The 26,242-nt window shown below is 39.6% G+C and overlaps 1 protein-coding gene across 1 annotated transcript; it reads left to right on the top strand.

Moving 5' to 3' along the window:
* The first annotated feature begins 613 nt into the window (after positions 1-613).
* LOC117287771 lies at positions 614-26,242 on the top strand. Its single transcript, XM_033768287.1, has 11 exons — positions 614-781; positions 1,676-3,272; positions 3,676-4,989; positions 15,356-15,775; positions 16,090-16,172; positions 16,992-17,166; positions 17,606-17,711; positions 20,117-20,163; positions 21,673-22,309; positions 24,788-24,949; positions 25,790-26,242. The coding sequence occupies exons 2-11, from the start codon at positions 1,757-1,759 to the stop codon at positions 25,959-25,961; spliced, it is 4,632 nt and encodes a 1,543-aa protein (XP_033624178.1). The 5' UTR covers positions 614-781; positions 1,676-1,756; the 3' UTR covers positions 25,962-26,242.

The raw sequence follows: 26,242 nt of genomic DNA on the forward strand, positions 1-26,242 counted from the left end.
CAGCCCATGTATGTGCTTGACAGATTATACAGGGTGCCATAAGCGCTTAATTCGGAGGTAATTATGAGCAGAGTCATGAAATTGGACCCTGCTTACAAGCACCAGTGTCGGTGGCAAATGTGCCTTTAAATTTGCTTAAATGGTAAGCTATAGGCCTAAAATGAAATAGAAATTCTGTAAGCAGAAAAAGTCTGCTTACAGGCTTTATGAAATTGACCCCCTTTTGTATACAAGAGCCTGGATTAAACCACAATATTACATCAAACAGAAATTTAGCAGTCTAACATAATTTTGTTTGCCTAGCTCTTCAAATAAAAATAGTTCCCAGTTCGTTCTAATAAGAACAATTATTTTTTTTAAATATTAATCAACAAAATCATATAGTTCCATGTGCACTTCTCAGATTAAATTGGAGTACAACCATTCCAATTTGAAAGCAGTGAAATACAACCATCTGTATTATATGGTATGCTCTTAATAAATTCAGTGAAACGCGTTTTAATATTTCAGTGGCCATGGCATTAATGTATGCAAATTCCTTTCCCGTAGAGAGGGGCCGCTTCCCCCTCAATCTGCCGCGGCTGGGAACTGAGTCAGAGCCAAAGTGCTTGGCTGTAGTGCTCTATGTACTTGCATGTACATGGGGGCTTTTTGTGCACATCTTGCTTGACGTCGTTGAAATCTTTTCTCCGACGCCATGTTGTGAAATATAGACGGATGGATACTGTCCGTGTTTCGTTCGTCCCCGTCTCGGCGGATTTTCTGGTAGAAATTATTTAAGGTATGTACTGTTTTTGATGTGTCACTATTTCAATAAGTTTTGGAGTTTTCACTTCATTGAGGGAATATTTCTAAGAGGCAGATGTTTCGTTGTTTACCTTAAATTGGAAATGTTCATGCAATTAACATTTTTATGGCTGCCTAAGTTATGAAGGACATATGTTGTGTCTAGTTTTTGAAGAAAATGTAACTCAGATTTTGAAGGAAGTGAATAAGGAAACCCCTGTTGTCAACATGGTAACTAAAATTAAATGTTGCATACTTTTGATTGTTGTTTTATTTAAATGTGAATACATTGCTAAACAAAAGTTGTTTTGTACAAGTACAAAACAAAGAAGCGGACAATATTCTTTCCTGAGCAGTTTATTATATAAAATTATGCTGACCTTAAAATTTGTTTTTCCTTGATCCTTGTTAAACAAATTTAACCTGAAAAGGAAATGGAATGTTTACGATTATAACTCTACATGTTGAGCAGTGACATTATGACTCTAGGAGTCATTAATAATGGAAATGTTTAATTAGGCGGATGGCTGACATTTGTACTGATTATTTGTTTGTTTTCAACTAATGTACACTGTAGGTCATAGCACTTGAGGTATTTTTGTACTCTAAGCAGTTCTGTTACAAGTTAACAAAAACAACATTTATTTTGTTATTAATTTATTAATTTATTATTAATTTATGAATTTATTTTATTAGTACACAATAGGCCTAAATTTCTTGTGATAAGTTTGTAAAAGGAAATTATGTATTTTAAGTTATCGGTGTTTGAACATGGGGACTGTCAACTTGTACAAAAATTCACAGAATTCAATATAAACAAATGCCGTCCTTCAAATACAAAATATTTTTTAGCTTTTAATTTTTTTCTTTTCTTTTTCTCTTGAAACAGGTGTGAAAAAATATAGAATACCAACCATGCCGTAGGCAATTAGTCTTCCCTTGTGTGTTTGTGTATGTGTGTGCCTAAACCATGCCAGCTATCGACAGTGACAAGAAATGGCTGTTGGGCCTTCAGGGAATGGGGGCAGGGGTGTTGTGCATGCCCCCTCCCACGCGCTCCCTACCCAGCAGCCCTCCCAGGATTCAGGAGTTTGACAAGATGAGCCTGTCCGCAATGCTCGGAGAGTTCCACAAAGAGGAAATAAACGGAGATCTGTTCTCGTCATCGGCGCTACCAACAGATCCCGTTCCTTGCCTGAGGGCCATGGGCGAGACCATCGAGATGACCAATGATATACTGGACCTGACCAAGCCGCTGCCATGGGATCGGCTCAAACGAGGAGCGTCCACCATGAGCTTGGACAGTCTGAACGAGAACTACATGGAGTCTGTCCCTGGTGAGACGGCCACCCTGGACGATCAGGATAAGACGCCGGTTGCAACATGCACCTGCGGCAAGACGACAAATTTTGAATGCTGGTTGCATCGCCTACCCTTCGGGGAGGCCGGCGAGTTGACCGATGAGATTACCCAAACGTGTCTGCAGCTTGTGAGAGAGTTGCGCTCTGAGCCGTCTGGATGCGACAAGCGGACAACTGATCAAAGTAAACTCTGCGGAGCTCTGGACCAACCGACTTCCTACAACTCTTTGTCGCCCTCTATCAACCATCTTGCGGGTTGTCGGGATACCCCTTGTAGCTGGAAGAGAGATAGAGTTTACAGTGACGACCTGAGCGTAGACGCAGACACCCCGAGTTCAGGAAGTCTTGCTTCTGTGCCATCCATACAGAGATCAGATATCGCCTCCAGTCCGGAGAGCTATGAGCTGCTCTACAAGAGCTTTGAAGTTGCCACCCAGATGGAGAGATTCCAGCTGGAGAGGGGACAGAGCGAAGGAAGCTCGATAGGTTCATCCTTAGAGAGCCTGAACCGAACCTCGCCAAAACTCCAGAAGGTGCTGAGCCAGAAACGGCGCAGCAGCCCTGACGGGTCGGGGGAGAGCCCCGCGGACATTACCGGCTTCGATATGACCTGCGTCCCTGGTGATGACATCCCATCACTAAAGTACCACCAGGAAGCCTTGCCTTGGAATGAATACTCGGAGAACTATAAACCAGAAGATTCGCATTCAGGTGAAGATGCCGCCCAGAAAGTGACATTTGCTCTTCTCGCCAAGAAGAAAAAGAAAAGTGAAGTGGCAGTCCATCACTCCCTCCCAACTGAGGTTACCCACTGGACGGAGTTAGTATCGGGTACGCCCAAAAGAGAGGAGCCAAACGAGGACTGCAGCTCTTCCCGAGTGGATTCTCACACAGCAGCTGATGTCCCCAAATCCCTCAAAAGACCGCAATCTCTTCCGATACAGCTGAGGCACATACAGAAGCCGTCAAGCAGGCCACAGCAAACGCCTGAGCAGACTCAGGGGGTGGTGGGGGCAGCGTCGGTGGCCGGGATGAAGGGAGTGACGAGGACGCTGAGCGCTCCAGAGGGATTTGGTTTCCCAAGATCAGCTGGTTCTGGTCAGGAATCTTCCTCAACCAAACCTGGTGAGATTGTACTCTTTTTTGTTACTATATAAAAAACACAAACCATTCACTCAAAATTCAATTTTATCCTATTGATGCTAATACGCAGTTCATGTCCTGTTGATGTGATTTGTTTAGTAAACATCACAGAAATTTTGTGTAGTTTTTAACATGATGTACACTAAACTCTCTGCATTATTTTATTAATATTTTTTTGATCAAAAAGCAGTATAACAACCACTTTCTAATGCCCCCTAATAATAAAAAAATTAAAATACACAATAGTTTGTTTGTTCTGTTAGATGACATTGTGATTAAAAAAACCTGTTTTCATCATGAGTGCTAAAAGTTTCCAAGCAAACTTACAAAGAAGTTATTTGATGATGGAAATGCTTATAAATTTATTTCTGATTATTCACACTAGGATCTTGGCTTCTTCCGTCAGCGTCCCAAAGCACGACAGGGATCTCTCAGTTGACTCGGAAGCGTCAGTACCAATCCCTTCGCCTCCAAACTCCTCAACGAGACCCCACCAGAGATCAGGAAGGTAGCTCTGGCCCTAAGATAGCTGCCGGCAGCCCACTGATCAATGGAAACATACACTGTATAGATGGTGGTCTTGGATCGGGAGATATGGCTTATCCATACGGCGGTCAAGGAGATTTGCCAAGGAGACTTCGGGTACCCGTCTTGGCGATGGACATTAACGCCAACTTCACAGAGCCCCAGGAGCCTGACACCTTCATCCCTGAGCATCACCATTTCATTCCCCAAGACGCAACCACCACCGAGGCGCAAAGCCTACAGCGGGAAAGTCCCATCAATGGACATTTCAGATTCTTGAACTCCTCCTTCCTGGACAGGTTGCATTTTCAATCTGACGTCGGGGCACAATCCAGCTCGGACTGGGTTCCAGGACCGAGAACCACCTGGTCGGATGTGGACCGACGTCGCTCGGTCCTGCAGCCCCCGAGAACTCTTGACCTCATCCAAAGAAGCGACTATGATACACAACCCGAGAGGTCCCCTGAATTGCAGACCTGCACCAGGGGTTGCAGTACTGACAGTCCCCCTGCGATTGATTCAAGTAGCTTCCTGAAAGACTTTCTGAGGAACGAGGTAGATTCTGTGGCAGAAGAGAAACCACCAAAAGAATGCAGAGATGTCGGAGTGAGTACTGATAATGTGTTAAGCGGATTTGTTTTGCAGGGAGATCAGTGTCAATGTGCCAAAATTCAAAACTGTGCTTCTGATGTGGTTGACACAGGACGATCTAAGTCGATCGAGATAGAAAACAAAAACAATAAAGCTAACAAATCAAAGGTGTCTGGTCAGGATAAGAAGAGTGAAGTTACAAGTGATACAAAAGTTCCTTATGAAAAGTGCAAAAGCAAAGACCAGCTGAGACCAAATTCCAGTAAAAGACCACCGGGTGTTAAAAATACCAAAACAATAAAGAAAGATGTACCGAAAGCAGTAAAAGAAAGTAACACTTTGTCAGAATTGTGCGAAGAGAGGAGCATTCAGTCGTGGCGGATCGGCGGTAAAGGTAGATGCGGCAGCCGTACCACTGTCACTTGCGAAGAGTCTCGCCTAGCCGACGCCCTGACCAGCAGGGTGGTCAAGATCAAGAACGTGGGCGCCTCGACACTATCGGCGTCCTCAGACAAGAGGTACATCCGGCATCAACCCCTGAAACCAATCAAGCAGGTGGACGCCGAGTACCGCCAGAGAAAAGGTTGGCAAGATATTATAGATGTGGGGTGTCGTATTCGTGATCGTGGTGTGAAGTGTAAGTTGTGGTGATGCATGAAACGGTTCGTTTGTCATTCATGATTTAGTTTGTTTACTTTAGTCTTCATTTATGTTTTTTTGTTTGTAGTTTTTGCTTGTCTTTGATTTAGTTGGCATGATTTTCAATGTGTATTTGCTTTACTTTTGTTTTTAAAGGGAGCAATATATTTTTGGTAATTGTCATAGACAATTATCCTCACATAAAACACAAACCTATAAAATTGTTGGCACAATTGGTCATTGGAGTTTCAAGAAAACAATGAGAGAAAAAACACCCTTGTTGCAAGAGAAAAAGTGTTCAGATGTCTGAGAAAGGCTTCATGCCTGAATCCTTTCTCAGATTCAAATTTTATGGTGAAAAATGTCATTGCTTCAAACGGTGCCATTTTCTAACAATTTCATAATATCAACAGCTCTCCAGTGCTCTTAAACCAAGTCAGTTGGTATGGTCGTTGGTTATTTTAGTAATTACCCAAGGTATACCCACCCTTTAGATTTCAGTTTGAATTCACACAAAACCTACTTTTACACTGATTATTTTTTTCTAATCTGCTGTAAATTTCCCAGGGTTTACTTTCAAGTTCTTCATACCCACCAAGAAAATAAGTCAGTTTTAATCCCTTCTCCTTACTGTGCAGATTCTTTTTGAATCTGATTTAGTGATGGATAATCCGTATTATAGAAAAATGCCTGGCCTGGAAAGATATTTATCAGACTAGTCCACGGTTAAAGCCTAGTTTAGTTTTGAGCTATTTTCGGAAGGTTTCTTTTTTCTTTTCTTTTTTTGCCCTGAAAGTCTTCTGATGGCTTTAATTCTCCCTGTCAGTAGTCCTGTGCAGGTGCTCTCCAGGGAACTTACAGAAAGGGGGAATGGACTCATTCGATTGGTCAAATGTAATTTGATTGAAGCTTGTTTGCGAGCTTGGCAGGATAAGCGTGCGAGTGAGTAACTTCCGGACAGGAAGGGGTTAGGGGCGGAGTCCTGTTTGACCCAGTCAGTAGAGGCTTCTGTCATGTCTGTGTGTGCGTGTTTCTAGGGTCAGGGGTCGATGCTAAGCTAGAAGTTAGTAAAAGTGAAACAAATACACAAAGCAGTGGGTTTTGTTGTTCTAATCCAATTAACAAAATGCTGAACGGGAGAGATTTTAAAGTCATTGGGGTCAAATGCACAAAGATGGTTCTTCCTTACAACTACATGTAGACCAGTTGAACGCAGTGGAGGCTTCTATTCTTTGTGTGTGTGTTTGTGTGTTTTCGCGTCAGCAATGTTCAGCTAGAACTAGTAAAAGTGCAATGACTACACTAACGCAGTTTTTTTTTCACAATCTAATCCAATTAACAAAATGCTAAGCTGTAATTATTCAAAGTTAAGTTTTGCCGATGTGAAAACACACTCTGAAAATTTAGATTTATTATGTTCAATGGCAGAACAGTTTACTTTAAAAATGGCAAAGATGGAAAACAAATTCTTCATATTCTAATTCAATAAACAAAATGCTGAGTGGATGGTTTTTATAGGTATGTTTTGGAGATGTGAAAACTCTGAAATTAAGTGAGATTAATTACGTTCGGTGGCGGAAACATTTACTTTAAAATGACATAAATTAATTAATACTTTGAAGCTATCAATCAATAAAAAAAGATAGAGGGATCTTGTGTTTGTTTCATGTCATTTGGTTTTTATTTGTACCAAGTTAAGATCTTTTGTTTTTAAAATGGATTTCTTTCCAACTTGATTGAACCATTGAAGATGAAATACCTTCATAACTTCAGATAAGGTAAAGTTCAATTTCAAAACTTGCACTCTATTTGTGGACTTTATGCAATGCATGATGTCAATGTGTATCCAAAGCAAAAATTTTTAGAAAAAACATCAGTACAAAAAAGTTCTGTTCGCCCATTTAAATTTCAGTATTTTTATTTTTGAATTTTTTTTACATGTAAATCAAGTGGAGCAAAGTTGGTACAACATTGAAATATTTGTAAAACAGGTACCTTTCTAGAGACTGTTTAGCTTACTGTTAAGCTTACTGCGTAGCTTTCTGCTAATCATTCAAATAGTTTGTTGCTAAAACTCATACAGTCACAAGTGTACGAAACAAGGTTAGTCTAATTTTAGAAATCAGACGTGGTGACAAATAACTATCTTTCTAATTCTGCTTCATGAAGTTTAAAGCAAAACTCGTGATACCCAGGCACCCGCTGCAGCTAAAGGGAAATTGATGCATCCTTTTGCTATGCAGTTTATAATAGTACTGTTTCCATACATGTACCCCTGCATCACCTGCTTTTAGAGTGGGACAATGTATATTTATACCTTAAAGGCAGTGGACACTATTGGTAATTACTCAAAATAATTACTAGCATAAAACCTTTCTTGGTGACAAGTAATGGGGAGAGGTTGATGGTATAAAACATTGTGAGAAACGGCTCCCTCTGAAGTGCCATAGTTTTCGAGAAAGAAGTATATTCCACAAATTTGATTTCGAGACCTCAGATTTAGAACTTGAGGTCTCGAAATCAACCATCTAAACCTGTGAAAATTTGAGCTCATTTGGTCTTCAAAGTTGTTCGATATGAATGAGGTAAAAAACACCCTTGTCACACGTAGTTGTGTGCTTTCAGGTGCTTGATTTCGAGACCTCAAATTCTAAACTTGAGGTCTCAAAATCAAATTCATGGAAAATTACTTCTTTCTTGAAAACTACGTCACTTCAGAGGGAGACGTTTCTCACAATGTTTTATACTATCAACCTCTGCCCATTACTCGTTACCAAGTGCGGTTTTATGGTGATAATTATTTTGAGTAATTACCAAAAGTTTCCACTGCCTTTAAGGGTGCACCCATACTAAGTAGGGAGAAAACAGAGCGTCGGCCTCATTAATGTTTTGTAGGCTCTCAAATTATTCTACAAAATATATTAGACAGATTTGTTGGCATAATAAAAGGGGTACAGTATAAACTGTTGCCCATTGTCACCTAAGGGTTGGTGACTTCCAACCTGAGGTTTTTTTTGTGACAAAGGCCCTGGAATAATAATAGTATTTGCCGAGAGGTGTTGAGAATTTTTCAAGATTGATGCTCAGCGTTTGGAAAATTACTTGGAGTGAGAATAACTTGACAGGCCTTTGGACTCCCTGTATCAAATTGAGTAGAGGACAAAAGATCAAGAGTTAATGGATTAATTTCCCTTAACCAGTTTACTGTAAACAGCTGTGAGACTTCTAAGTATTTGTTTAGTGTTTTTGAATATTTAGCATTTTGCACTGTATCCTATAATAATAATAAGAACACTTATAATCTGCCGGTATTCGTCAAGTTTTGGCGTTCATGGCGCGGAACGAATTACAAACTAGAAAATGATAACTCCCTGCTATGGGAGTTTATAAAACACTTTTTCTAAAATATTCCAAATATTAAGGCAAAACCCTTAAGAAATATGTCATATGTCATTACAGATTCTATTCTATGGTCCATGTTTCAGAATGAAAATATTTTGGTTTTTATCATGATGTACATCAACTTGTTTAAATTCTTTGTGAGCGATGCAAGATAACCCAAAGGCCAGACAACATTTTTGAGGGTCCACATTGATACTTACCTTGTGTGACGGCTAATGTTACGTGATTACCACATGGATCTGGTGACTTGAACAGTGAACAGATGTTGTGGTTATTTTTTGACAGACATGTTTAAAGCCCAAGTGTATTCCACAGACATAATTAAAGGCAGATTATACCTTTGATTTTTGAAACTGTTCAATTGATTTAATCCTATATAAATATACAACAAAATTAACCTGTGAACACTTTTTTTGAGATATCGCACGAAAATCAAAGCGACTATGTCCATGCATGAAGAATAATCCATGATCAAAGTATGCATTCTGAAAAACTGATCTCTTTGTACGTAAGTGCATTACTTTGAAGTGAAATGTTTCTCAAAAATACTATTGAAAGCTGCTGTATTTCTAGCCAAGTACATTTGTATTGGCATTAATTTTAAGAGTCATTTCATTCACTTTAAAGGAAAGGCTTGTCAGTGGACTGGTGACAACTTAGTTTCATAACTATCAAATAAGTGGTTAACTTTAGTTTCTATAAGTTAGAATGTCTGGAATTCAATGGTGCCATGGGCCGCTGTCCTGGTCTTGGTTTGGCTGCTTCAAAAAGTTTTACATACATTTAAAGATTTGCCAATGGAAATAATGCCATTTGAAAAATGAAAATGGTCATGCCTTCTCAAAGATGAAGTTCCAAGCCAGTAGTAATGCTTCTGTGGGAAATGGTTCTAATAAAATTGGGTTTTGTGAGGATGCCAATAGTAATACAATATTTGCCAAAGGTTGCTTTCCAACTATGTCTCCAATCTTAGGAAAGAATGACAAAAAAATTATGGAAAAAAAAAAACACAACAAAGAGGAAAATGTGTGTAGTTGTTGTGTTTGCATGTTTTTGTACTCTTGACTGTGTGCTGAAATCAATGCTTTAATCATCAAAAGCAAAATTCCCACAAATATTTCCCTTGTCTGCCCCTCTGTCAGACGATAAATTTGTTCTCAATTCCTACACAAAGCTGTCCCCAAGCAGGTGATTATTTGAATCCCCTTCTAGGACCTCCTTGATTCAGTTCCAGAAAGAATTGCCTTCCTTTCTTAACAGTATATTTTTCAAGTCAATTTCACAACCGTCCCCATTTGTAACGAGCACTTCCCAATGAAATTTCTCTCCTACATTACGTGATGTGCCAATACTTGGCAATAACAACCCCCTTTCGATTGTGTAGTCGCAGCGCCCTGCACTTAGTAATTAACGTATCCTGCATCCCATAATAAGATGTTAAGTTGGACTCATGCCAAAATGATCTGCCTCGTCATGCAAAGAACTAAGTGAACCGATATTATGCGCACTCAAAACCTAGTTGTTATTACAAATTAAAGATTGGACCGGTAAAATATAACACGCTCCAAATTCTTGGAATTAATGTTCAGTCCAAAATATTTTTAGAATTTGTTTTCTGGGCACTGTGGATTCTGTCACCAATAGTCTTTGGTTGTACAAAAAAAAAGGCCATTGTTGTATATTTCCTTTTAAAAAAAATTCTGAACTAGCTTCAGACCTTTTTTTTCAGCAATGACTGTCGTCTTCTTTTTCTACTTGCACTTTAAAGGGAAGGTACACCTTTGGTAATTGTCAAAGACCAGTCTTCTCACTTGGTGTATCCCAACATAAGCATGATAAGCATAAAATAACAAACATGTGAAAATTTGAGCTCAATTGGTCATTGGAGTTGCGAGAAAATGATGACAGAAAAAAATACCCTTGTTGGACGAATTTGTTTGCTTTCAGATAGGAATAAAAGACTTCTAGCTAGAAGTCTTTTATTATTTTAGTGAGAAATTACCTCTTTCTCAAAATCTATGCTACTTCAGAGGGAGCCGTTTCTCACAATGTTTTATACTATCAACAGCTCTAATGCTTGTTACCAGGTCAATTTTTAAGTTAATATTTGTTTGGAGTAATTACCAAACATGTACCTTCCCTTTAAAGGGAATTTATAGTCGATTCCGTCATAACGTTCAGGATCTGTGACACCATTGTGTTGTTAATGTTTCTCTATTGATTCACATGGCAATTTATTGACCGCGTGACTTAATTAGTCTGCTTGAGCTCTCGCTGTGTGCCTAAACATAATTATCCCCTCACCTGAGACAATAGCATAAATATTGAAAGTCTGATACATTAGGGCCCAAAAGTAGCTAAGCACAAAATAATTATGCTTACCAGAATTGGGTTACCAGCCAAAATATCATGTAAAATTCTTTACTGGTATCCTGCTAAGCAGAAAATTGTTAAGTACTATGTTTTGCTTTAAAAGCTCTATGGGTTTTTTGTTTTTTGTTTTAAGTTGTCAGAAATTCACAAAATAATTCTGAAACAATTGAAATGAAAATTTAATATTGTTTTGTATTATACCTCCATGGTTTTCAACTCTTGCTTTTTTTAGTTGTCAGAAATTTGATCAATCCTAAAACACTGAACACAAATGATTATGTTGAATATTGTTTTCTCCCGCTAAATGGATGTAATTTTTCTCTGTTTTTGACATGAAAATATTGCATGGAATAATGACAAAATCTGAAGAAAAAAATTGTCTGTAGTAATGTGCTACTGTAACTGTATACAAAATTATTACTCAACAAATTGTTAATAATTAATGTTTAAATTTATATACAAATTGTTTCTCAACAAATTGTTAATTTAAACTCGTCAATAATCAGCTTGGAAACCCAGTCCAGCAAATGTAGTACAACTAATGCAAAAATTAGTCAAGCGCGATGTCCAATATTATTTATGAGGGATTATCAGTCACTCAGTCATGTAATGAATTCAAAATATTGATTAGGAGCGGGGGCTTGAAATTTATACAGGGCCGCAGGCCTGAGATCAATTATTTAACATCGGGTATGACTCTATAAAACCAGCGATCATGTACTTTTGAAGAACACAAGTTTTACTTCAATTTGGATTTATTCATTTGTAAATTATGTTCAAATATTAACATTTAGTCTGATGAATATCGATCAACTATGTTGAGTTATGAAGTATACAAAAGCCATACTAACCTCTCGGTGCTTGGTTAAGTAAAAAAAACTTGGTTCATAATTGACTCTCAACAAATTTTCTGGCCCAGTGAATATTTTGAGCTACAAGCCAATATTAATTTTGGAAACCCAATTCCAACAAATTTAGTTTCCAGCTAACTAAAACAAATAAGTAAATCATGACTTCCACTGCATATATTTTAATTAGAAACTATGAATCACTCAGTAATTTAATGAATTTATTATTGGTGCTTGTTCAATTAAAATCAATTTGGTTCCTAAATTATCTGGTTCATTGAACATTTTGAGTACAAGCCAACAGTCATTTCAGAAACCCAAGTCCAACAGATTTAGTTCAGCTAACAAAAACAATTAGTAAAAAGCATGACTTCCACTATTTTAATGCGAGATTATCAATCATTTTATGAATTCATAGAATGGATTATGTTTTCCATAAATTCGTACAGTGGGGAGTCGTTACACCTTTGGGGAAAATATTCAGATCACGGTCATATGTCAGTGTGACATTCAATGCGTCACCGATGCTGATTTATGCGAAACACTCTCTCTACTGTATTGCGAAACCATCCTCCGTGCTACATGATTATGCAGCAATGCCTTTTAGGCAAGAAGGCTGCCTAAACAGACAGAAGACGTGCCAGGCCAGTCAAATGGAATATTGCGTTTCTCATGAAAAAAAACCTTGCTGAAGGGATATTGTTTGTGGGTGCCGTTTTTATTTCTTCTGAAGACTATGTACGCATGCAGATGATTATCGGCTTGATGTTTTGATGTCAGAGATTGACGATGAGGGGAAAGGGAGGAGTCTTGTTTGGCTTGTGAAGAAAAAAAAAACATGTTTCTGGTTTCGGAATAATATTGAAAATTGATGTGGCAATATTGTTTTGGTTTTATTTGTGGGTGTCGTTATTTCTGAAAGATTTAAACAGATGTAGATGAGTGCATATCTTGATGTATTGATGTCAGGGATGATAATGAGGGGAAAGCAGTCTGGGGGAAAGGGAGGAGTCTTTTTCAGCTTGTGAAAAAAAAACGAGTTTCTCTCTTAAAACAGGGCTGATTAACATTGAGACTTTATTTGCTAATGTTTTTTTTTTCTTTTTCAAATATCAAAAACTGCTGCTATGATTTGTAGACATTTGGAGGAAGTGCTTAATCACAATTAAACAGAAATGTTGATTGTCTTGTGTCTTTTTTTAATTGCTTTTAACTCATTAAAGTTTGGCAGTGGTCAAATGTAAGAGGGTAACAGGTAAATGTAAAAAGAATGAGAATAGATTTCTTTCCAATCGGCATACTATGTACTGTTTAAAGCCATTGGACACTTTCGGTAAACAGTATTGTCCAAAGGCCCACACTTTGTGTATCACAACTTATATATAAAATAACAAACCTGTGAAAATTTAGACTCAATCGGTCATCGGAGTCGAAGAAAATAACGGGGAAACCCACCCTTGTTTCCGCACGTTTCGCCGTGTCATGACATGTGTTTACTATAATCCGTAATTCTCGTTGTCGAGAATTGATAATTGTTTTTATGTTTTCTCAAAGAGTAAAGCATTTCATGGAATAATATTTCAAGAGAAGTCTTTTACCATTACCTTCTGTAAACCCTGTAAGTTATTTGTAAATCTGTGAACTTTAATTTTTTTTTCTGTTCCGAAAGTGTATACCTAATGGCTTTAAGTGGAGAAGTGCGAGGCTCTAATGCACATTTTGTAGGCACAGAATTTGTTGCAAGTTAAAGATTATTTTTGTATTCACTTTTTATTTCTACTTGACTGCTTCTGCTACACATATTGTATTGTGTTGTCATTTTAGCCCTAGGGTTGAACATCAGGGCCCAATTTCATAGAGCTGCTAAGCACAAATATTTGCTTAGCATGAAATTTCTGCCTCGATAAAAACAGGATAACGAACCATATTTCCACATGATTTTCAGGATGAGCAAACAACGGCTGAATGCCAGTAACAAGCAGTATGCAACAAATGGAAATTTGGTTGGTAATCCTGTTTTTATCAAGGAAGAAATATCATGCTAAGCAAATCTTTGTGCTTAGCAGCTCTATGTAATTGGGCCCCGGTTATCTAACTGGGTTGGTAAGCAGCTTGCAACAGTTAAATCCGTTTTCTCAGGTTTTATTTGCATAAACCTTTGGTGTGCTTTTAATTAGTTTGATACAAACAGTACACGTAGCTGTTTGTATTTAACACCAATGCATGCCCAGATGTTTTCGTTCAATGTTTCACCCATGCATGCCAGAGATGTTTTCGATCCAGTGTTCTCTTATTGCATTATTGATGTTTTGATGAAAGAATCCAGGGAACGCAGCTCAAGGCAAAATGTAATTTACCCCCATTATCTCCTCCTGATTCCTCGCGTATACAATCAACTGATGTAGTCTTTGCAGCTTACTGATGCAGGAAGGAGGACAAACCATCCCCAGGGGATGCAGTCATCATCATCCCCCTCTATCCTCCCTCTATCCCCCGAGGGGTTTCATCATCCAATTTGCTGTCTGTAAAAAGTACAGAGTCCAATTACACTGTTTTTTCTTAGCTTACAGAAGCTGGTTTAACGCTTGCATGCTTTTCATGGATCAGTAGCAAGTAATTTTGACTCCACTTTCTTTAGTAGGCCAATATAGATGTCAGTATTCCTGTAACATTGGTCTACTGCTAGTTTTGAAACACTGTGATGTGGACAAGTGAATATTTTTATCGTAAATTGTCCGACTAGCTGGGTCAGAGTTTTTTTCTGTCTCCAGAAGACGATCAGAGCATACTGATTGAAACGTCAAGTTGAAACCATGCAAAGTTTTGAATCCTACAAGGCAATACTTGTGACTTGACTTGACCTAAGAACAAATTCATTGACCTGAGAAAATATGACTTAATCACTTGAGACTTGACTCGACTAAAAGATAATATGACTTGGTTTAGAGATGAGAAATGTTGGCATTTTGGCGGGAAGCTATTTATTAAATATGATAAAGTACAACTGTTCTGAGCAGTTCTTACGAACTGTGTTTAGAAAGAAAGGAAGTGGAAGCATGGAAGTGTCGTGGTCGAGCGGTTAAGAGCACCGAATTCAAACTCTGTTGTTTCTGATCAGCAGAGTGTGGGTTCAAATCCCCAGCCGTGACACTTGTGTCCTTAAGCAAGACACTTAACCATTGCTTCGTCCTTCGGATGGGACATAAAGCCGTTGGTCCCATGTGTTGTGTAACGCATGTAAAAGAACCCAGTGCACTTATCGAAAAGAGAAGGGTTCGCCCCGGTGTTCCTGGCAGTGGCTGCTGAATGCACCGTAGCGTCTTGTAAACTCTTATAAGGTGCTACATAATTGGGTCTCAGAATTCATCACTTCAATAACCTTTCTGAAAGTTTGTATATACTAAGCGCCTTGAGTACCATGTTAGGTAGATACGTGCGCTATATAAGTCTTTGATGTTATTATTATTATAGAAAATGAAGGTGCTGTACAGTTTTGCACAACACAACAGCCGTAGCCCAAAATTGAGTAATTTGGGCATGGCATGTGCAATATGATGTGCCCGGTCTATGGTGATGTACAGTACACCGAACAGAAAATCTTCAAGGTATTCTACTGCTATTTATGTCTCCAAAATAAAAATGGTTATTTTGATGAGTTTTTCAACCATGTTTTGTTTTTATGTCCAGTGCTGCAGAAACTGTACAGCAATGACGGTCTGGTCCCGGCCCCTCTGCCTCCCACTGTGACCGCCTGGCCAGGGCTGACTAACTCCATGCACTCCAGGGCAGACCGAGTACACTCACTGCCGTCAAATCTCAACCAGTACCGGAACCAGACCAACTCAATCAGCCAATCACAGGCCTCGTCTTTGAGCACCTCGGCCCAACAACCAATCAAGCGCATTCTCTCATGGGAGTCGGGGTCTCGGAGGAGGGACCTTCCTGATTTCGATGTGGAGGGAAGCGAGGCCAGGTTCAAACAGCGCCCTCTTAGTCTTGACGTGACCAATAACTATGACGGGAGTGCAACAGACTGCTTGCCTCCGCAGGAGATGCAAGTGTCTCCACGGGAGGGAGAAGACGAGGTGGACTTGGTTCAGAAGAAAGGTAAGGCTCTGTCCGGCTACGGCTAGGTCGCTGCGTCGTCATGCATTAGGGTATAGGACATTCTTAGCAACACCCTTAGCATCAGACAATAGCTGTATTTTTGAATCGGCTCACCTAACCTGTTCTCTTCACGCCATCTCGGCCCAATTTCTTAGAGCTGTTTTGATCAGCACAAAAATTAGTTTCAAATAATGTCTTACAATCCCCAAGAAAAAAATGGAACATTCAATGTGAATGCCTTTTCTTCTTGGAGAATGCCTGGAACTGTATTAAACAATTTTTTTAAAACACTGTTTCCAATCATTCGTCTGCAGCTTTGGTGACGTCAGTTGAGACGGCAGTTGAGCATATCCTCAGTCACTTTTCTCAGTCCAAGGCGAGAAGTGTCAAAGAAAAGGTCAGTATTCTCTCATTATCAAATTAACTCACAAATAAAACATTGCATCCCCTAGCTCTTCTCTGCTACCGCTCTCCAGGTTGTATCGTCAACATGGGTCTGATCCCTGGCTACAAAGCAGGTACAGGTTTCATTTATTATTCTGGTTACGAAGCCAAGGACTCTCAGAAAAGCAAACTTAGTCACTATTTTAGCCATGAACCCAATGGAAAGAAGACAAAGAAGAAAGTGTCAGTTTTTTAGATGTGGGAGGAAAACCCAAGAAAATTTCAGGGAAAACTGAGGAAAGATGCCACTAGCCAACACAGTCAGGTAGGGACTGACAAAACAATCCACATAGTGCCGCCGTCGGGATTTGAGCCAGGGTTCGAAGGCGAGGAAAGATACACTACGCCAACCTGGCTTCCTTGAATGGCTTCTAACTAGCACCCAGAACAAACATGTTTTGGCATACATTAACTCGAGTTGTGCATCCTTAAAGGCACTGGACGCGTTTGGTAATATTTTCAAAGACCAGTATTCTCACTTGTTGTATTCCGTATGCATAAAATAACAAACCTGTGTTGCATTACTTTGTGTGCTTTTAGATGCATAATAAAAAGCTTCAGCTGAAGTCGTTTATTGTTTGAGTGAGTAATTAAGTCTTTCTCAAAAACTATTTTACTTCAGAGGGAACTGTTTCTCACAATGTTTTACACTATCAACAGCTCTCCATTACTTCTTACCAAGTAAGTTTCTATGCTAACAATTATTTTGAGTAATTACCGATAGTGTCCAGTGCCTTGAACGTGAGTTCATTATCTATTTGTTCACCATCAGGGTCAGCTTGGTAGCACAGCGCATAGTCCAGATGTTGGTCATCTGATGCTTCACTACCTATGTCCAGCCATTAGGGCCATACTGCTGGACGGACTACGGCCGCACATGTCCAGCTTCTTTGTGGGTCGCTTCAAGACGACAATATGGAATGCTGTAGAGGCCACCACTCAACTCGGTATGTACAGCTTTGAAAATCTTGGTGAAAAAAATATGGAGGGAAAAAGTCAGAAGAATTTTTTCTTGATCAGTCTAGCGCGATCTTGTTCCCTATGTTCTGTAGTGGTGGTGAATACAATCTGATAACTGAAAAAGGATCAGACTACGCTTGCCCTTTCACCAGTTTGGGGACAGGTGTTTTAGTTTGTTTGACCTTTCGCGTAACTTATTATTTTAAAGGGTAGCTCAAGAGTCATAAATTAAGCTTTTTTGATCAAATTCAACCAGTATGAGTGACTTTGGCCATGAAGTAGGGTCCCATTCCTGCAACCAGCTAATCTGTGGAATTGTATTTTAAAGTGTATAGTGTTAAGTGTTTGAGTTCAACCCCCACAAGCCCCTGAAATTCGGTTACTCTATAATCATGACGATTAACAATTATTGCTTGTTGACTGCAGGTCCAGGCACGCGTCCGTTGTACGAGATGGTGAGGCAGTTGACCCAGCTGGCATTTCTCAAGACCTCCGACCTCAAGTTCAACGCCTTCGTCATGGGACTTCTCAAGTGAGTTTATTGTGATGAATAGGGCTAGAAATCCTCCTCAATTAATCCTTGTTTATTCTCAATAATCCTCCTCCGTCAAGTTGACCAATTTTTACTCATCTTGCCATCCTTGTTGGTTCGCTCTTCTGAAGCGGACAAAGGAAACAAAAATGTAAATTTTTCCGGTATGACCAGTAGTATCTTGCCTGCCAGGAAACTCCCTGCATATGCAAGGTCATACTTATTGTAAACAAGGCGACATGGTCTACACAGATAGGCATGTACATCTTGAAGGGTAACTATTCCCATAACCCACTGTCCTTAATTGTTGATACTAATAACTAGTTTTTATGTCTAGTGCATTTTACAAAAACAAATCAACCCACTTTACATTAGTGCTCTAGGCGATTTGGGCTAATAACATTCCTGTAATCTTTCTCAGCTCCCTGTGGAGTATACAGCCCTGAGCTGCTGGGGCACTCCAAAGGCTTTTTCAAACTCTACCCATTTATATCCCTGGGTGGAGAGAAGCAATTAGTGTGAAGCATCTTGCTCAAGGACACAAGTGTGTTGACCGGGATTTGAACCCACGCCCTGATGACTTACATGTTGCCACCAGAACTTGAGTCCAGTGGATTAGATCAGGATTCGAACCCACCAGAACTTGAGTCCGGTGCACCAGTTAGGGATTCGAACCCACACCCTGCTGAATTGAGTCCTGTGCACTGCATTGCTCAGTCACGACACATGACTTGGTATTGGTCCCCTATCCTTCCACACCATTATCCCATCTTCTTAAGTTTTCATTGCATGTCTCAAAGTCTTCAAATTAGTTTCCTAAATTTCTCCTTTCAAGCCAGTCTCATTCCCTTCATACTTCTACCATCTCCTTCTCCGATTCACCTTTCACCTCTGGGATGCGAAATTCCAAACTTTTATCTGAATTCCAACTTTGTTTATTGTCTGCGTGGTAAAAGAAAATAGCAGTTGATTTCTTCAGAAAAAAAAAATGAAATCCTGCTCTTTGATGTAGTTCTCTAAGTGCTGTGGATACTGTACCCAAAAAGCTCCTTGAACTCCAGGGGTTACCAAAATGTGGAAACGCCATAATTTTAACTAACATTTGGATCTTGGTTTCAGACCTTTTTGTCAGCACTGACTCTCATCCCAGACTTTCTTTCTTGCCGACTCTTGGGTCAACTTTTTGTTCACAAATGTTTTTCTTCCTTTCAAGCCAGTTTCATTCCACTCATTTCATTCTGCTCATGTATTTCTGGAATAGATGTTTTCATCGAAAATAGAATATTTCATCGGGGATAAAGAGTATTATTTGTTTTTTACCACTTACACTCATGTGTATTAAGCACTGCATACTCAGTGCTTCCATGAATCCTGTGAAAATAAAATTCCGTAAGCATATCCCTCGGATGGCATATCACTCCCACGCAAGTTATATCCCTCAGATGGCACACTCCCATGCAAGTTATATCCCTCAGATGGCACATTCCCATGCAAGTTATATCCCTCAGATGGCACATTCCCATGCAAGTTATATCCCTCAGATGGCACACTCCCATGCAAGTTATATCCCTCAGATGACACATTCCCATGCAAGTTATATCCCTCAGATGGCACACTCCCATGCAAGTTATATCCCTCAGATGGCACATTCCCATGCAAGTTATATCCCTCAGATGGCACATTCCCATGCAAGTTATATCCCTCAGATGGCACATTCCCATGCAAGTTATATCCCTCAGATGGCACATTCCCATGCAAGTTATATCCCTCAGATGGCACATTCCCATGCAAGTTATATCCCTCAGATGGCACATTCCCATGCAAGTTATATCCCTCAGATGGCACACTCCCATGCAAGTGATATGCCGGTGGATTTCTTTCACAGGACTCGGGAAAGTACTGAGAACACAGTGCTTTACACACACATCGGTGAACGGGTAAAAACAAAATAATATTGTGTTTCTTGTTACCATTTTCATTATTTCCTTTCAACTTTGTCTTGTTACATTTACCCCCCTCCCACTGGTAGTGGTTCCCGTACCCCTTCTTACAATATTCACTTCCTACCCTTTTCAAATTGAAGTAAGCAGAAGATAGAGAAAGGGTTCGCCCCGGTGTTCCTGGTTTGATTGGCAGCATATTGCGCCACAGCACCTTGTAAACCATTACTTGGTGCTATGTTAAAGGAGTAGATCTCATAGTTCAAATGTAGTCCCACATACCATGCAGGAAATACTGTATGTTAAAGTGCCAGGAGCCTCACTGAGTGTCAATATGCGCGCTATATAAGAAGCCACTATTATTACTGTTATATTTCCACATCTCCATTTGCCTAGCCCCATCTCATTCCTTGCCATCGGTGCCATTTCATTGACTCCTTTTTCTACGCCCTTTCTTGCATACAGCATTCGGTGTCTTGAGTTGTGGTTGGAGCATATCAGAGAGCATCCAGGTATGTACAGTGTGTCCCCATCACCTTCCATCTTTGACAGGTACCCCGTGTTCAATAGCAGTCATGGTCACTGATATCAAAAAAGGGACCAGACTTATTTACCACCCAGCCTCGGTATGAAGTACATTGGTTTCAATGGGTAGAAAACAAAGCCTTTCATGACATGACATCAGTTATCCTAAAGTTTACCCCATTGTTTTATGTATTTATATACCTTTTCAATTATAACCCTCAACAAACCCTCTTTATGACGATGTCTTATTGCGAAGCTTTGAGGACTGCAGTCCCAAATTTCAAGTGCCTATCACTGGGTCAGGCATTCCAATCTTATCCTGGTCCAAACATGTTGGTATGGAGTGACATAGGGTAAGAGAATAGTGGAGGATTGAGGTCACCTTAGGTATAAAGCCCAAGCAAGGTTTTCTATGATGAGACAGTTTGCCTGTCTCTAAATTGTAGATGCCCACAGAGATGTCTTCATGACATCCAAGACGTCATCTCACCCTTGTGGACGTTTTGCTACACCATATCACAGTGAATCAGAATGAGAATCACAGATTAAAGAGACAAAATATCGGCCCACTCAAAGCTGCTTTTTTCAAGGGTTTGTTTTCAGAAAGAGTCAGAATCACATGTTTCACATGATCTGTCTGTTCCCACCAAACACTCTAACACCTATGGCCTTCCTCTTCATGACAAACTCAATCAGTAAATGCTTACAGTGTTTTGGGGTGTTTTTATTTAATCACCCCTTGTGCGCCGTCCTTCACAAAGCCAAAAAGGGTGGTACGAGTTCTGGAAAATGCAATCAGGAAGTCGGTGTGGACGTCGGCGTTGAGTCACCTCGGCAGGCTATAATTGTTCAAGGGGCACTGTGGAAAACTTTGAGATAGATTGGGAGCCTTTAAGAATGTAGAGCCCTGGGGTCAATTTCATAAAGCTGTTAAGCAGAAAATACTGCTTGACAAATTTATTTTGCCAAAAAAAATTGAGTCGGGCACCAGTCACAATTAATTGTAATTTTGGCTGGTAACCTATTTCTCAACCAACTGAGCTATCTAGCCCATATGTTGACGAACTCACTATTTTGTTAATATCTTTGTTTGGGGTGCCTGTCAGAAGTCATTCAACCTGTAATTAAGATTATACAAATTGGTTATTTTTGGAACCACACGCTATCTCAAACACCTTACCATGCAGTAGCCATGTACAAACAATTTGCATGTAAAAAGTGCATTCAGCGTGACATACAAGAAAATAAATTGTGTTTTTGAAACATCATCTGTCTAAATTCACTCGCATGAGAGATTCTAATTGTTTTGGTCTTTTGGTGAAAAATTGGGCAGTTCAACTAAAGCGGTGCCAGTTAGCAATTTGTTTTTCTACTCATGAATGGGAACTGAATCAGAGCCAGTTCAAGACTTCATTATCAATAGACCAGATGTCTAAAAAACAAAACGGATCATGACCTTTTTGCTCACAATTAATTACTCCTTTTTCTGATCACAGATATCGTCCGGCGTCTGTATGAACCGAACGCTTTCCTGAGTCTATGCAACGGTGCCACTAAGACGTTCTTCAACAGCCTCTTGCTCGCTGTTCAGCCACTCACGCTTCTCCCCTTTGATCTGGACTACAAGTTTGAACACCAGGGTATAGAGAAACAGCAGATCCAACAGAGGGAGAAGCAACAACTGATGGAATTGTACTCTGGAAAGGCAAGCAGTAGCAGTAGCAGCAGCACACTCATGACAAGGAGCCATGCACCACAGGGTGGAAGTTGGCTGAAAGGAACAGCCAACTTGTTGTGGAAGAGCATGACGGACAAACCTAAGACACAAGAGCCTACCTTGAGAGGGGCAATGACCTCCAAAGATCAGAGGTCATTTGAGAGAACTAAAAATAGTCGGTCCTCAGGACAGCCTGATCCTGGGCTGTTGAAGACTGATGAAAATACCACCCCTACTCGAGGTGTGGAATCAACCAAAGACTTATCAATGAACAAGGAGGCGGCCAACAACTGGTCCCTTGATTGGATCAAAGGATTTGTGGCAGCCTCTACGGACGCAACCAGTTCTTACACGGGGGTGAGCAGTAGCAAAATCATGACATCGTCAGGGTCTTCATGGAGCAGATTTGGCAGCAGGTAATTTATGCAGTTTTATTACAAGGCATTAGTTTTTTTTTCCATTAATCCTTCAGAGACCATTCATTTCTGTACGTCCAGATATGGCCAGTAATGTTGATTTTTCAATTCAATTTGTTCTTGTAGAAAAATTTCTTTTTAAAAAATAAAATGAAGCAGATTTTTGGTTTTCAGAAACAGATACTATTAATAATAATAATAATAATAATAATAAGAACACCCCTACACCCCTACTTGTATAGTGCACATATCCACCCTGCTGGGTGTTCAAGGCGCAGTAAAAAAAAAAAAACTAAAGAATAAAAAACCAGACACAACAAAATTAGTCCTTGAAAACCTGTGACATAAGATAAGTTTTGCGAATAGATTTGAATTTTGTGGTACAAAGACAAGATCTAAGATTAAGTGGTAGAGAGTTCCATATGCGTGGCGCAGCTGAAAAAAAAGACCTGTCATCCCAGGAGTGTCGAGACTTGGGTTCAATGAGGAGAAGCAAGCATGGAACTTGATCAAAGATTTCTTGACGGAGTGTAAACTTGAAGTAGTTCAGAAGTATAGTGGGGAGCCTTGCCGTTGGTCAGATCTTGCAATCATTTACGGTTGCTATCATGGCAATGGGCAATTTTGGTACACGCCGTTTCTGGCCGCTATGGTCTCTAAACGGTTAACAGAACTTGATAAAGTGCCAACAATTGACAAATTATGTACATTGGTAATGTTCTTGGCTTCCTCAACATTTTTTAAATTTAGAGACCCCTTCTTTTATTTTAATAACAGAGTTCAACTGGACTGTTGCAAAATCTAAAGTGATTGTTTATAATTTTCCGATAATTGAAACAACAAACATGATCAAGAATCCCGTCCGGGCGATGGAGACATATTGTTAGCAAGCTCCATAATTAACACTTCCATGATCAGGGCTCAATTTCAAAGAGCTGCTTAAGCATAAAAAATGCTAAGCACAACAAAATTATGCTTACCAGATTAAGGTTACCAGCTAAAATACCTATACATATTTAAAATGTAACTGGTATTATGCTTAGTTATGCCAAGCAGAAAAATGTTAAGCAATATTTTCTGCTTAAGCAGCTCTATGAAATTGGGCCAAGGAGGCTGATATCCAAGACTCGCACCTTTATATTTAAATAAAGGCACTTTGAAAAACAATTCCGTACTCAAAATTGAAAGGGAAATGTTTTAAGACTGATTAAGTGGCAACATCATTGTTAGGAGTATTAAGATTTCATAAGTGTAGATTGTATCAGTCAGTAGTTGTCGGAAACACCCATTTATTACGGCAGTTGACATGCAGGCATGTTTTGTCTCACTGGAGAGTCACTCATCACAGCTCAGTCTAGTTTCACTTTTGAAAAAATATTATGCTTGTTATGAAATCATGCTACTGCAGTACGAAAAGTCTACCCCCACCCCTGTAACATGTATTACAAAATTACAAAAGTTGTCATATCCAATGTTTTGAATGACTCAATTTTGTCTGACGTCAAAGCCGTTGTTGGTTTTGTGCTTAGTTGACAGATAAACCAATAACAAATTGGAGACAAGAACTGATGCTTCCAGTGGGAATAAAACGAACGTCCCGTGGCAACATTTTCCAGTTAGTTGATTGATGAGTCCTATGCTCACTTAAAAAACCACATCCATGTTGAGTCAATTGTAGACCTGTTTGGTTATTGTCAAAAACCAGTAATCTCACTTGGTGTATCACAAGATATGCATAAAATAAAAAAAACTGTGAAAATTTTTGACTCAATTGGTCAGCGAAGTTGCAAGAGAACAATGAAAGAAAAAACACCATTGTTGCACAAATTTGTGTGATTTTAAAATCTACATAACTTCAGAGGGAACTGTTTTACACACTTTTTGTATACTATCAATAGCTCTCTATTACTCATTACCAAGTAATTATTTTGAGTAATTACCAATAGTGTCCAGTGCCTTTAACTGAAAGAAAGAATTCACCTGTCATCATAGGCCATCGAAACCTTCCAGATTTATGAGATGGTTAACCACTCTTGGCAGTGAAAATATTTAAAAATTGACACATCCTACGGGCTGGCTTGGTTGCAGCCTTGACACGTGCAAAGGCAATCATATTTCCATCCTTAAAATGAAGGAATGCATCTCAAGTTTCTGTTATGGTTTGTGACAGACGGGGTTGAAGTGCTAATTTCCAGTATGGTAATTTCAACTCCGGCTTTGCGAAGATAAATCCCGGCCGGTCCACTGTCGCCCTCTAGTGGTGAAAAAGACATCCTGTCTTCAAAACAGTATGCCTTGTATGCAAAAAAGGTCTTGGATAACAATTTTCATTGGGTGATCTGGTACTGTGCGTATGAGTTTGGATTAGAGGTTGCTAATGATGCCGTGTGTACTACTACTAGAGAAACTCACCATGTCTCCTCCAACAGAACCAATAATCCATGTTTATCACTTCCCTCCTTTCTCATTCGATTCCAGTCTGTCTAAGGCCTTGGACCGCATCAGTAACACCTCTACGTCTCAGAGTTCGACCCAGCCGAATTCACCTAACAGAACACCGGAGAAAGAACCGACGGTTTCCCTGGTACGACAAGATTCTTCAAGGAAGATGGGATCACCGGCGAGTCCTGTTAGTCCTGGGTAAGAACCAGTATTGATTCAAGAGTCGCTGTTAACCCTCCTACTGTGTGACTAATTAATATCATCCACTGTAGTTTGGAATAAGGGGGAAAAAAACAGTAGGTGATGATGTCTTAACCGGACGTTTAAAACCGACATGGTTGTGGCTGTTGGATAAATTACCGAGCCGCTTGGCCCTGACCACTGCAAGGTTTTAAACCGCCATTTAAGACTGAGTCACCACTCTTTTATTCCTGTTCATGAATATCTCCACTAAAAAACATCCAAAAGCCTTTAAAATGCTGAGAACCAGCAAGTTTAGCATCGGCTCTGAAGTTCTGAACTTAGGTGCTTAAGTTACAAACTTGTGTGTTAGTTTAAAACTATGGCCTAAAAATCTAGACCAAATAGGCAACTACCAACTTAAGTTGGGACGTGAAATTTGCGACTCTGTGTAATCATCATCTTGTAGTGCCTTCTTTTGACTTGATTCCTCAGGCTATGCTTAAACAATCCTCACCGTGTTTATAAATGTACTGGGGTCGATTTCACAAAGAGTGAAACGAGTAACTTGTCCTTACTCGAGATAAGACTAGTCTTAACTCTTTGTGAAATCCACACCGGGGTTGATTTCACAAAGAGTTTTAACTAGTCCTAACTTAGGACTAGTCCTAGGAGATATTAAAAACTTGAGGCTAGTCATAAGTAAGGCAAGTGACTTGTTCTAACTCGAAAAATAAGACTAGTCTTAACTCTTTGTGAAATCCAACCCTGCACATTTAAACATGATATCCTTTCAACCAATCAGAATGAATACATAAATAAATAATTCATTTTGGAACTATGTGTTTTTAATCTTAGGAGTCCAGTTAAAGCGCGGTGCCATCATGTGACCATGTCCGAAGACGAACTCAGTTTCACCAAAGGCTCCATCATGACGGTGAAAGAACAGGTGGACCCTGATTGGCTGATGTGTTCACAGGGCGACCAATCAGGACTCGTTCACATCGACTATGTCCAAGGAATGGAGTAACCTCTTCACAATGTCTTAGACTTTTTTTATTTTTTTTATTACCAAACGGAGTATTGCAGACATGCCATTTTGTTATTTTAGTTGTGTCATAAAAATAGCTATCCTGTTCGTGTGACGTAACTTTACTGTAAGCCACACAAACTGGCTCCGCTTTTGTTATTGTCTGATGAAAGTAGTTGATAGTCACCTGATTTTTATTTGACGGTTAATGGGAGACTTTTGAGACGCTTGGTGGCAGCAGACTTACCAGGTAAAATCCATTGTTCTTGGTAATGTGCGCA

This window comes from Asterias rubens, chromosome 3 (assembly GCF_902459465.1).
Source record: "Asterias rubens chromosome 3, eAstRub1.3, whole genome shotgun sequence".
Classification (NCBI taxonomy): domain Eukaryota; kingdom Metazoa; phylum Echinodermata; class Asteroidea; order Forcipulatida; family Asteriidae; genus Asterias; species Asterias rubens.

What these genes read in the sequence shown, in the direction of transcription:
- LOC117287771 (XM_033768287.1), top strand. Translation starts at nt 1,757, where the DNA reads ATGCCAGCTATCGACAGTGACAAGAAATGGCTGTTGGGCCTTCAGGGA. An exon ending in ATCTTCCTCAACCAAACCTG is followed by an intron (nt 3,273 to 3,675) that starts GTGAGATTGTAC and finishes TATTCACACTAG; the next exon opens with GATCTTGGCTTCTTCCGTCA. An exon ending in TTCGTCATGGGACTTCTCAA is followed by an intron (nt 17,712 to 20,116) that starts GTGAGTTTATTG and finishes TCTTGCATACAG; the next exon opens with CATTCGGTGTCTTGAGTTGT.